Raw genomic sequence first — 10,763 nt, 5'->3', positions numbered from 1 at the left:
CTGGGGCCCAGTGAGATGAAATGACTTGCTCCAAGTCATTATTGACAGATCTGAGACTACAACCTAGGTCTGTAGGTTAGCCCAGGGCTCTTTTTGTTTGCATTAGATGAGAGCTGTATCCAAAATACTTGGGAAGCTCTAGAGCATGTGTAAATGGTCATCATTATTATTCCATGTTCTCTCTCTTTAAAAAAAATCCGTCAGGGGGCAGCTGGGTAGCTCAGTGGAGTGAGAGTCAGGCCTAGAGACAGGAGGTCCTAGGTTCAAATCTGGCCTCAGCCACTTCCCAGCTGTGTGACCCTGGGCAAGTCACTTGACCCCCATTGCCCACCCTTACCACTCTTCCACCTATGAGACAATACACCAAAGTACAAGGGTTTAAAAAAATCCCTCAAAGGAAACAAATTAATGATATTGAATGCATGTTTCCCAAAAATGCCTAGAAAAAAATACCATTTTGTTTCCCTATTGAGTTGCTTTCAGGGAATGAAGGTCCTTATAGAACCTCTTCATGACTTTAATAAAGAGATTGTCTTTTTTTTTTTTTAATTTCCATCCATTTTCTGGCAGACACCCAAAGGCCTCACTAGATTATTTATGGCAGATCAGAACATTACAGCTACCACCAAGCTTATCTTTAACAGAGCTGTGCCAAAGTAGAAACTGGATCCTGTTTTAGCCACTATCCAAGTCCTTAACCAGTGTATTCTGGAAAGGACCAGGAATATCATCCTGGAAAACTGTTGGTGATAAACCTTGAGCTTGGTCAAACTGAATCTTTTCATAGGATATTTCAAGCCCCAGGAGACTTCAAGGACAACCCATCCAAAGCCTCAGTTTAAGGTGTGGAAGCTCAGAGGTGAAGAGGATTGTCCAAGGTCCCAGAGGTGAGGCTTGAAACCACATCTTGTCCTAATGCAGAGCTCTGTCCAATCAGCCAGTTGATGACATGAAAATGACAAAAGGTATATGCACACACACACATACACGGAGCATCTTTTTACCACTTTTGTATTTTATTGTGGAACTGAGTTTATTTCCTTTACATCAAATATCCTCATGGAAGAGGGGATATTGCACACAAATATCATAAAAGCACTACATATTACTTTCACTGGAAACTAATTTTCTACATTAGATATGACTGGATAGAATAGAAGTGATGCAGGATTATAAGACATAATACCATACACAGCTGCAGACTGACACAAACACCATTCAGAACAAGAGAGAGGAGTGTGTGAGGTGCTTCTCAGCCTAGCTCAAGACTTTCTTCCTGAGGTCAGCATTTGGGGCGGCAGCGTACAGACATCTGGCCACAGCCTCCCTCAGTGGTGTGGTTGCCGCTGTCCAGGCAGCCTAGTCTTGAATGCATATCCTCAGTACCTCTTGTCATCTGGAGAGCCAAACTACTTTAGTACAGAGAAGCTTTTCTTGTTGGTTTGGTTTGTTGTGTTGTGTTTTCCTTTACTTTTCGTAGGTGCTGCCTCTTTAATTCACGAATTTAGTAGAAGTTACAACAAACAGGTTGGTTTTTGTCTGTAAGGGTTTTTTTTTCTTAAATTTATACCAGGTGAATAACATAATCGCATTTAAAGAAATGCTCATCCCTAGGTCGCTTTTGGTGTGTTGTTCAGTTAAGTTAAAAGATCAAAGCTTACAGTTCCTTTCAAATGTAAACAGAACCGCTTTCTGATCTACTAAATTGAAAAAAAATACTAAAACTCTCACAATATCATCACTGAGCAAGAACCTCCCAGGGACAGGTGCCTGAAATAGAGGCAAGACAGCAGGTTCTAAAGTAGCACAGCAGCTTGGGGTGCTGTGGGTTTAGGGGGGAGCATATGGGGTGGGTAAGGGGCTGTAAAACACCATTAACCAAATGATTAAGTCTTAGGGAATGAGCCTTGGAAAGCTCCTAAATTGTGTAAACTATTGGAGACACTTAAAAACATTCCTATACACTGTGGGATCTATGTTAAGTTAAAAAAAATCAAATGCCATGGAGATGGTGTTAGAGGGAGTCAATGTATCCAGTCCCACCACAAGACTGAGAAAGCATGCATGGGGAAGAGGGTGGAAGGAAAGAGAGCTGGTTCACATTGGAAATGGGAGTGTTGTCTCTAATGTTCATTCTCCATCAAATTTTGTCTGGAGTACTACCACCGAGGTCATGATTGTGGGTGTTGTCATGGGGAATACCATCATTGAAACTGAGTGTGCTCTGCACTTGAATTTTGAATTGATGCAAGTGGAGGAATCAATATCAAACCATGCTCCTAGAAATCTGGGCTGAGCTAGAGAGCTCACCATGAATGTACATAATACATTGTGATGACGGGTGCTAAAAGAAGTGGGTAGGTTTGTAACTAGAAGATTTGTTCACACAGGCAGGAAAGGCTTTGGGGCAAGAGGAGCTATGCCATTGCAAACCTTGGTTTGCTCTGTAACACTCAGGCTGTTGCCATCATTTAGAATGGTGGTGGAGGGACTAAGCAATTACAATATTTTATAGGAAAGCCAGCTGACCAGTGACAGTTCATGCTCTTTCTTTCTTTCTTTCTTTCTTTCTTTCTTTCTTTCTTTCTTTCTTTCCTTCCTTCCTTCCTTCCTTTAGCAGCAAAAATATATATATATACTAGAAGTGGAAAGTGGACTGCAATTTGGCCAAAATATCTGTTTATATGCTTAAAAGCAAAGCTAATATATGAGCCAAAGCCAATATAATGGGGGAGTCCCACCATCACTAAACCTCCTGCCAAATAAAAACTATCAAGAGTTCCCAGTTGTTCAAGAAGGTAGTAAATTTGCTCTTCCTCCACTAAAACACACTTTGGAATCTTATCTGCATAAGACTGTGGCAGAAGTCAGATCACTCAATTAAGCAATAAACTATTTTTCTTTCATTCATAAGCTGTCCTATACAATAAATTCTAAGAAAATGATTATGAACTTGGCAAATTTGATTTTCTTCACAATTCATTTCCTTTGTGTGTATGTGGTTTTGTTTTTTGTTCCATAATAACTCTGAGTTATTCGTTTTAAGGATTTTGAAGAGACAGAGTAATAAATAAAGGCTGTGTTGCTAGAGACATCTAACAAAAAATAGAATATTAATTTCTTTTAAATTAAACATTTGAAAAACTTAATTCACAGCATTAAGTGGACTGCATGAACCCTCAATGAAAGGGCTCTGAAGCACATTTTTAAACCCTCATAAAAGTTAGCAGTGCAAACATACACTTTATCAAACAAAAATAAACTAACAATGTTAATTCTGAAATAAATAACAAACGGAAAATAAAATGAGGTCATTGTTCAGCTACTTAGTGGACCTTACTTAGAGTAGGCAGGAAATGGGAGTTGTGCAGAACAGCACAATTTCTTTAAGAACTGTCCTTAGGAAATTTGGGAACCTCGATCTCTCACCTAAACCTTAGATTGAACCTCATCGAGCTTCCCAAATGTGTGTGTCAAATGACTGTGATGGGAGAAACAATCTCTGTGTTCTGTGTTACAATTCCAAAGGAATTGGGGACTTAACTGCTCTCAATTTCAAATGATGTTTTCTTTTTCCAAGAAGAAAATGCCAAAGCAAAAATCTGTTTGGGTCCTTGAAATATATTTTGGCTCATTCATCTCATTGCTGAAGGTCTTGAGAGAAGTAAAGTGTTAGATACTCTTGAGTGCTGTACCTGTCCTGTTGGGTCCCCACTCTCAAATATCACTAACACTCAAATTTATATGTTGTTGGGGGGGGGGAAGGGGAGGTGTCACCAGGTGGTAGGGAAAGAACCATTATTCCTGGCAGTTCAGAGGCTTTCATCACCAAGTTACTGCAAAACCAGACTTTGTTCTCATCACAACTTCAAACAACATTATTGATGGGTTTTTTGTTTGTCTTACAAAAGACTTTTTTAAAAAAAAATAAAATTACCTTCACCTGAATTTTTTTTCTTTGCATTTTTCCTGTAAACAAAAACTTGTGTTAAAAAGTTCTTCTATGAAAAGTTCACACATAGCTAAAAAAAAATTCTTCTGTACACTTGTTCCCATAATTGCTCTGAAATTAACTGAAAAGAAAAAGCCAATGAAAGACAAAGGAAGGTAAATACTGTACACTCGCCAAGAACCTCTGTCAATATATGGTAAGACTGGTTCACTACATTTCCCACTTCTGGTCACTTCCAGCTTGATCTCGCTGCAATCTAAAAGAAGTTTTCAAAAAGACTTGTCTTGTTGGGTTGAGGGGCCACAGTGCACTGATATGGAGCTGGTGGTGTTCCATTGACATACATAACTCATAGCACCAAGCTGTTGGACCAATCAGATTGGCTCCTAATACCACACATGCACACTCACACTCCTTTGACTGGTGTATCTATAATCCTACACAGATGTTTTATAAACTTGCTGTCTCACGTTAAAAAATAAGTGCATCAAGTATCTTTGTACATTCAAGTCACTTTCTAAGGCAAATTGTCTACCGTAGGTATGTACTCCCAACTGCTTTGGTATTTTGCTTCAGTTAATTGGCTGTTGACTTGGGTGTTCATGCATGCAGGTTGAATGATTCAGAGTGGATTAAGTGGGTGGACACTGGGAGCATGCCTTAGACCAACCTATTTGCAAGTTAAAGAAAAGTTCTGAGAGTTCTGAATGGGGTTCCAACTACTTGTGGGTCCAGCCTAGAGAATCATGATGCTATGTCAGTATGCAGACTTCAAAACTAGAATAGGCAAGTTGGGAAGATCACATGTTCCTTCAGAGTCACTTCCCTTCTTGTGTTGTTGGTGTGGTCTGTTTGGTTGTTTTCCAGCCAACTTATTTTAGTAAATGAAGACTCTTTTTTGATAACTCGGACTCATATAAATTGAAAACTTGCTTTGAATGTGATAGTCTAAGTAAACTGCAGAAGAAATACACCTATTGCCCAAGACAAGTGCAGACCTAATTGTTACTTTCTCCTCTTTACCCTACCCCTCTCTCCTTTTCTTTCTGAGTATCTATCTTGTCAACACTCACTTTTTCACTCTTTCTTTCTCTTCTATCCTCTCTCTCTCTCTCTCTCTCTCTCTCTCTCTCTCTCTCTCTCTCTCTCTCTCTCTCTCTCTCAGACAAATGCCTCTACTCGGCGGAAGTCAAGTTGGGTTTGCTAATGCATGGTTTCCAAATGTTNTGTGTATAAGAGACAGCTCTCTCTCTCTCTCTCTCTCTCTCTCTCTCTCTCTCTCTCTCTCTCAGACAAATGCCTCTACTCGGCGGAAGTCAAGTTGGGTTTGCTAATGCATGGTTTCCAAATGTTCAGTGGAGATGAGCCAGGATTTATAATTTTGCAGTAATTTGAACCCTATTGTGGGAATACTGTTACTTCCCTTTAGCAATCAGCAAAAACTGAAAAGTATTAGTGACTTGCATCACCATGACACAGTATAGCATTTGGCAGCTAAATAGTTCAGTAGTTGAATTGAATGGGTTAACTTTTTTAGAAAAGGTGAATTCAAATTGAAGAATTTCTGGAAACAAAGTTTAACGGTTGTGTTGTGTTCTTTTGTTTGTTTTTTACAATTCAATCTTGCATGCAGGGAAGGATTCATCTTGCATGACAACAGTGCTGCTGCTTGCTAGAACCATGATGTTGAGATCCTGTTGTTTCTCATGGGTCTCTTGGTACCATTCCCTCATCACTTCAGAGTCATGGGTTGGGATCAGGGTCACCTGAAGGTTGAAAGAAGATGGCTTTTAATAATAGCTTTGGCAAGAAAGAATGAGAGTGGAGTCATTAGGTGGATCAGTGGATAGAGAACTAGGCCTGGAGACAGAAGATCTTGTGTTCAAATATGATCTCAGATACTCTCTAGCTAACACCCACTACACCTAGCCCTTACTACTCTAATGCTTTAGAACCAATAATTAGTATGGATTCTAAGACAGAAGGTAAGGGTTTTTTAAAAAAGAAGGAGAGAGAGAGAGAGAGAGAGAGAGAGAGAGAGAGAGAGAGAGAGAGAGAGAGAGAGAGAGAGAAAAGTAAAAGCTTAGTCCACAAGCAGACTCAAAAAAGTGAAGGGGTTTTTAAGGTCCCACTTCTTTCCAAGCTGGTGGAGGTAGCCATCCTTCTACCCACAAAACTCATGATTCATTCACGTAGAATTGAAGAAGAGGAGGGAAAACATAACAAAAACCAAACCAAAAACCAAACATCACATTTTTAAAAGTGCTATACTCTTCACATTATAATTCTCCATTGTGGAGAAAAGAGTTGCTAAAAGGCAGGGTAAAATTTCAATCCTTCCCTATTTAAAATTCTTAAAAATAATTTTTTTGTGGTTTTAGCAACCACCTTATTTTGCACCCACTTGCTGAATCTGTTTAAGACATCAGCCTCAGACCAAAGGCTTTGTATAGTTAGGAATATCTTGAACCCCTAAAACTACATTACTCAAACTTCCTTTCTGTATTACCTAGAATGCTTTTCCCTTTGTCCATGTTTGCGTGATCATGTTTGTATAAGTTCTGAGGCTCTGTTTCTCTCTTCCTTTCCTCTTTTGTGAGCAGGCTGGGTTAGCACCTTTTTAGTTAGATTTTTTACTTTAGTTATTACTAATAAAACTTTTAAAATATAATAGTTATTGAATATTAATTTTAATCTTTACAGCATATTCGGTTTTCCTTCTGATTCTGCTGGTTATTTGGTATGTGACAGATCTAGAGAAAATAAGCCCCTTGAAGCCAGGGAATGTTTTACCTTTATATTCACCAGCATGGTAGTTGTTTAATAAATGCCTATTGAATAATTGACCTCTCATTTAGTCTAATTTAAGAAAGTCTACTCTTAGAAGCTCTCTTGAAGCATGTAGAAACATGATTTTGATCCATAAAATAATTTTATCCATGAGTTGGAGACAGACCAATTTTATAAAGGTTTGTGGGCATTGATATAGTGTGAATAGAAAGAAATGGAAGTGTGGGAAAAGTTCCTTCCTAACTTCCTTGTACCAAAAGAATTAACAATCTAACTTCATCATACCAAACTCTGCATCCAACACTTTGCTCTCATTACATTGAGGTAAGGTTCTTATGGCCACATTATCTCTTATGAGTCTCTAATTCTCATTCCATTCTCTCCTATGGGGAATTCAGTTTATTAGGATGTGTTTGTATAATTACCTGCATGTTGCTTCCCCATTGAGACTTCCCTTCCAGCAAGGAGTCCAGGACAGCTCTACTGGGCTCTTCCGCTGCAGGGTCATTTCCACTCACCACGTAGTAAGATGACCTCACTCTCTTGAAAAATTCTACATCAACATTTTTGCTATTGCTGTGGTTGGGAATGTAGACAAGGTCAAGATACACAGGAGGTCCTGGAGGAACAGCTGACGCCTTGGCTGTCTTGGTAGGTCCAGGTCCTTTAGTAAGTAAACACAGAATGGTATATGTCACACCAGGTTGAAATAAGCCATAGAATGATCCTACTAACTTCCACCCGTTACGAGGACACACAACGGGCACATCGTTCTTCTTTCCTTTTTCCCTCACTCTTAATAGATCCAGAAGGACATTAAGATATATAGTGGTTAAGCGGGCCAACTATAGATTTGCAAAGACCCATCAACTACCTCTGACATATACTAGATATATGACTCTGGGGCCAATCCCTTAGTTGCTTAGTTGCTCCAGAAACTATAAATGGCAAAGGAATTGTTGATCTATATTTATAAACAGAGTTTTCATCCCCAATGTTCTCTATGGAAATGAAATCACAGGTCCTGACCCTCTCTCCCAGCACTAACTACCTTCTCCTCCTTCCCTCACAGAATGAATGCTTCCAATGGTACAGAAAAAGCAAATATATTTTTAAAAGAAAGAAAAACAAATATAGTTTGCATATCATTTCAGTCTGAGAAATAAGAAAGTGGGACGACTTCTTCATAGACAAAAGTCCCTTTAAATGGCAAGAGGATAGCTTTAAGCCTTGTATTCAGATGTAACTGAATTGGAGTTTAGGTTTTCTCCTCTAACTCTTCCATGAAAGCAGCTTTCCTTTTGCAGCTCCATCTCACTGTCTGAGATGAGTTTAGGTGATAGAGGTGAGATGTCTGGCTACCTTCCCACCTCCATGGCTTATTCAACATCATCTGCCAACATTCACAATAAATGATGACCCCATCTCCCCAGCACAATGGTCTCTCTAGACAGTGCTGGAAAACCAAATACATGTACGGGGAAGAAATGACACTGGCAGGGAGGTTTTCAGATCCTAGGAGAGGTTTTCTCTGGCCAACTGGGACATACCGAACTGAGAGAGGTGAGAAGCATCTTTTATCCAATCCTCACAGCCTCAATCAGAAGCCCCAAACAAAGTCCAAATCCAGACTAATCAAAGGGGTGATTTCTGGAAGCAGCCACAGCCCTGCCTGATTTGGTGAGCTGGTTACTCTCACTAGTTTGGGACATTGGGGCTGTGGGAGCCTTCTTGTCTTTGGTTATCTCCTTCCCTGAGGAGTTAAGAACTTTTGTCAGATAAAAACTATTGAGAGTACCCAAGAACTTTCCCAGAAATCCCTGCACAATAGTTTTTCTTGTCTTCAAGACTATCTCTAGTCCTATCTTCTGCAGGAGTCTCCCTATCCTACATACTTCTACCCTTCATATACTCTGTGTATAGTGATGACTAGTTATTTACATGTTGGCTCCACTATTAGAACCTGAGTTCCTTGAAGAGCAGGGACTCTATTTTTGCCTTCCTCTTTATCACTGGTGTTTAACACAGTGCCTGGAGCATACTAATCACTTAATAAATGCTTGTTAGCTGACAAAAAGAAAGCCCAAAGCTAGAGCAGCCTCTCACTGCTTGTTCCCTAGTCCAAAAGGCAAGCTAAGCTGCTGGAAGATTTTATATATATATAATACCAAAATATGATCTATCCCAAGAAACCAAGTGCACACATACAGAGAGAGCGAGACATGCCCCAGCTCAGTTAGTTAGGTCATCTACAAGGAGTATCTGAGGGGTATCTGTAAACCAATTGGGGAATCTTTGGAAACCTGCTCATGGCTAAAAGGAGAGCTAACAAAAGCTTGTGGTTGAATTGGGTATTTAACATTCAAACCAGACCAGTTAAAATAAAATAGGCAAAATGCCAATGTAAAGACTAATCACATACGTATATATGTATAGACTTGATCATATTTGGTAAGTCTCTAAAAGAAATGTTTTAAGTAACTGAAACCTTTATAGGACTACCTCAAAGACACTTTATAACACTATATTTTCTATTTTTCAAGTTCATGAAAACCAGGCACTTTTCTCTAAAGGATTCCTGTATTCTCTTTGGGACTTACATATCTTCAAAAATAGAAAAACAAAAACACTAAAGAATTCATTAAACCAATTGATTCTCTTTAAAACTAAATGGTGGTGGGGGCAGCTGGGTAGCTCAGTGGATTGAGAGCCAGGCCTAGAGACGGGATGTCCTAGGTTCAAATCCGGCTTCAGACACTTCCCAGCTGTGTGACCCTGGGCAAGTCACTTGACCCCCATTGCCTACCCTTACCACTCTTCTGCCTTGGAGCCAATACACAGTATTGACTCCAAGGTGGAAGGTAAGGGTTTAGAAAAAAAAAAAAACACTAAATGGTGGTTATGAACAAAGTCTCTTAGTCCTGAATAGCGACAGCCAAAGAGTTTTCTTTGCAGGTCCTTTCGGCCTTTCAGCTCGCTATATCAGGACTTTATCCTCCAATATGTAGAAAAGTTTGTAAGGAATTATGTTGTTGTGTGATTGGTAAGTCCTCGCAGCCCTGACTAGATGGATATTGTTGAGCTATTCAATGACAGTGGGTGGACAAGATTTAGGGTAGTTTTTTAATGCAATAAAAGAAAATTCTTTAGAAATAAGTCATTCAAAGAGTAGAAAAAAACCATCCTGCAGGATAGGCTCAGTCAAATCAAGAGCTTCCATTTAGAACTTGACCTCTAAATTATCCTTTTTAATGACTCAAAGGATACTATTATCAAACTAGTAGCATGAGGGTTACTGGTAGCAATTTTGTTTTTACCTCTCTATCCAATTCACTTATCACTGTTTCTCAGGATGAGGGGTTAATTTGGTGAATTTCATTAACTCTGGGTTGTCTTTTAGGGGACTGAGCAATGTTTAAATATGGAGGACTTCAAGTTACCTCTACATGAACATTTCTAAGTATTATTGGGATCAAGGACCATTCTGTTTTGAACTGAGTCTTGAAACTGATTCTTCATGTTTTAAAAAAGAATTATTCACAGCATGGAACTTCCTTTTATTTAAGAAGGACCTAACCTTTAGAATTCCCAAGGTTTGCCAGATTTTTTTCCAATAAATATAGGAAATGTTATAAAGTATTTTGCATACACATGACTTAAAAATCTTAACTAAATATGTGAAGATACAAGGAAACGCATTAATGCATTCTACTGTCATTGTATTAAAGCTTCATATTTAGAACCATTAGAAGTAGTTTGCACAAGATTTGCCATTCTAGTAAGTCAAGGTCAGTCCTGGGGACATGACGCTGGGGAAAGAGACCAAAATATGAACTATCCCAAGAAACCAGAGATATCTATAAGTTCTGACATAAATAGCCTCCTACATTTCCACTTATAAAAGATGCATAGTTTCTTCGATCACTTAAAACATTTCTCTAATTAGAGAAATAAAGCTGCATAAAGGTATTTGGATCAAAGAGGTTGTTGTACCATAATTTTCCACAATTAATTCTTGATG

At 39.0% G+C, this 10,763-nt stretch overlaps 1 protein-coding gene across 2 annotated transcripts in view; it reads right to left on the bottom strand.

Annotated features, from left to right (window-relative positions):
* Positions 1-5,221: 5,221 nt before the first annotated feature.
* The window catches only part of MAP1B (microtubule associated protein 1B), a 125,844-nt gene continuing 120,302 nt past the window's right edge, over positions 5,222-10,763 (bottom strand). For both annotated transcript variants that reach the window (XM_044662990.1, XM_044662992.1), the window contains 2 exons: positions 7,168-7,406; positions 5,222-5,718 (listed from right to left, as the gene is read on the bottom strand). In XM_044662990.1, the coding sequence (XP_044518925.1) occupies positions 5,563-5,718; positions 7,168-7,406 (395 nt within the window). In that variant the 3' untranslated portion in view covers positions 5,222-5,562. The remainder of the gene's footprint in view (positions 5,719-7,167; positions 7,407-10,763) is intronic.

This window comes from Gracilinanus agilis, chromosome 1, assembly GCF_016433145.1.
Source record: "Gracilinanus agilis isolate LMUSP501 chromosome 1, AgileGrace, whole genome shotgun sequence".
NCBI classification, from domain to species: domain Eukaryota; kingdom Metazoa; phylum Chordata; class Mammalia; order Didelphimorphia; family Didelphidae; genus Gracilinanus; species Gracilinanus agilis.
Note: the sequence above shows the minus strand (reverse complement) of the source record. Positions and strands in the feature narration are given on the sequence as shown.